General features: G+C 52.4%; 1 protein-coding gene across 1 annotated transcript in view; it reads right to left on the bottom strand.

The window, feature by feature from the left end:
- PTSG_06757 (uncharacterized protein) overlaps positions 1-2,173 on the bottom strand; it is a gene marked incomplete at both ends in the record, with an annotated part of 3,641 nt that extends 1,468 nt beyond the window's left edge. The window contains 7 exons of the mRNA XM_004992098.1: positions 60-200; positions 411-541; positions 824-910; positions 1,199-1,344; positions 1,549-1,590; positions 1,873-1,900; positions 2,159-2,173. Coding sequence (XP_004992155.1) covers positions 60-200; positions 411-541; positions 824-910; positions 1,199-1,344; positions 1,549-1,590; positions 1,873-1,900; positions 2,159-2,173 — 590 coding nt within the window. The remainder of the gene's footprint in view (positions 1-59; positions 201-410; positions 542-823; positions 911-1,198; positions 1,345-1,548; positions 1,591-1,872; positions 1,901-2,158) is intronic.
- Positions 2,174-2,500: the final 327 nt, after the last annotated feature.

Here is a 2,500-nt window from a genome sequence, read left to right as displayed (position 1 = left end):
CACACAAGCACAAGCACACACACACAAGCGCAAGCACACACAAAAGCACACACACATACCGGAAGATGTCCTCCTTTGTTCCGCCAATCTCCTGCAAGTGGTGAATGAGATCGCGGAGGAGGGCGATGCGCTGTGCATACGGGCGGCGCGTCGGGATGGCGCTATCGATGGCGTGCACCCACCGCTTTCGCTCCTCCTCACTGCCACATCAGGGGTGACGAGGTCGAGTGGTCGCAAAGGGCGGAGTGTGAGAAGCAGAAAAATAGTTGCCTGATTGTTTGAGTGGCGCAGGCACATGAACACACACACGGACACACACGGACACACACAAGGACACGCACACACATGGACACGCACACACATGGACACACACACACACACACATAGCACAGCAAACAGCAGCGACTGACTTTGCAGCAGACATGATGTACACGCGTGCGCCGGGTTTTTCGGGCACCAGCTCAATGCCGCACGACTTCTCCTTCAGCCTTGCAGACCGGCAGAGCTTGTAGTCAGCGAGGTCAAGCAGGCCAAGCGGTGTCTAGTTGGTCGTGGTCGTGGTCGTGGTCGTGATGTTGGTTCGTGGATGGAATCGGGGGAGGAGGAGACACGTGAGTGAATGAAGGAGTGAATAATATGAGACAAGAACGGATCCCAGCAAGCTGAACAGTGAAGAATGAAGAATGGCGCTTGCACATGACAAGGAAAGCACACCCTTGACGCCTGTCAAGAAACAACCCATCACCATCACCATCACCATCACCATCACCATCACCATCACCATCACCATCACCATCACGGCCAATGACAAAAACGCGCACACCTCGGACGAGGCTGACTTGAAGTAGACAAGCTCAGAGTCAGCGAGCACAAACCAGCGCAGCTTCCACGACTTGTGGCTCCCGCCCTCCTGTTGGCAGAGAAGGGCAGCAACAACAACAGCAGCAGCAGCAGCAGCAGCAGTAGTAGTTGTAGTTGTAGTTGTCGTTGTAGTAGTTGAAGTCATAGTCGGAGTGGTGGTGGTGGTGGGGATGATGATTGTGAAGCTGGATGAGCAGGAGGTACTGATGGTGGTGGGTGGTTGGACAGTCACCAAGACGCAAGTCGCACACACACATACACATACACACACATACACACACATACACACACATACACACACATTAATACATCTGCGCACATCTGCATATCTGCGCACCTTCATGAGGAACCCCTCCATCACGGACTGGGCCGGCTCGGAGCGGCTGCGACCCTTGAACTTGCGCCGGGACACTTTTGAACCACAGGGGATCATCAGTTTCTTGTCCATCGCAACCACCGCCTGCGCCGCAGCAGACAGTTGCTCTGTTAACAGCGGTGGTGGAAGTGGTGGTGACAGTGGCAATTGTGGCGGGAGCGTGAGAGGCGCGAAGAGTGATGAAGGCGGCGAAGGATGGTGGGGTGAGCAGCGAAGACAAACGTGAAGCGCACTTTGCACGCACGTGCAAGTCAGAACAACAAATTCGGCAAGCAAAGTAGCGCATGCACGTCCACGTGTGTCATGTTCACCTTGGGCTGTGTCTGACCGGACCATCATCGTGCGAAGTGTTTCTGGAAACAAGGGGGAACGCCATCACAGGGCGCACGTGGCATAATGAGGAATGGAAGCGATGCAAAGACACATGGGAGGGGAGTAACGCGCAAGTAACACACACACACACACAAACAAACAAACAAGCAAGCAAGCAAGCAAGCAAAGCAAAACAAAACAAAACAAACCAAACCAAAACAAACCAAAACAAACCAAACCAAACCAAACCAAAACAAAACAAAACAAAACACGCATCTATGCGGAAGTGGAGCAAAACATGTGACACCAATCTCAGCACGCACTTGGAGATGAGGCAACATCCCTGTCCTTCTGCAATCATCACCGAAATGCAGACACACATGCATAAAGACGCATGTGATGAGCAACGTAATGTTCACGCGTGGAGCTGTGGGCGTGTGTGCATGGTGAAAGCAAGCACACACTTGCAGCAGCAGAGGAGAGCGAAATCGCACAAAACCTGCCAATCACACCCAACAACAAACGCCCAACACCACAACTACAACCACAACCACCACAACTACAACAAACCCTCCTCCCCTGTTACCACCCCCTTTTTATTGTTGTTACCTTGATCTTGGTCATGGGCCCTTCTTTCGGAGAGATGAGTTTGATGACAGGCTGGTTGTCCGGCACAGGATAGTTCTGAACATGATTTGGTGTTGATCGGTTTGGTGTTGGTGTGGTATGGTTGGACGTGAGGCTGAGGAAAATCAAGAGAAAGGGCCATGTGTATGGGTGCATGTGTGCACGTATGTGTGTATGTCTGTGTGTGCGTGTTGCATGACGACGCGAAAACGTGTGCAGTAGCAGCACATGCCGCTTGTTGCACGTGTGTGTGTGTGTGTGTGTGTGTGTGTGTGTGTGTGTGTGTGTGTGTGTGTAGTAGTTGTTGTGTCGCTACGTAGTTAG

Source organism: Salpingoeca rosetta, assembly GCF_000188695.1.
Source record: "Salpingoeca rosetta unplaced genomic scaffold supercont1.17, whole genome shotgun sequence".
NCBI lineage: Eukaryota > Choanoflagellata > Craspedida > Salpingoecidae > Salpingoeca > Salpingoeca rosetta.
This window is presented reverse-complemented; position numbering and strand designations above follow the sequence as displayed.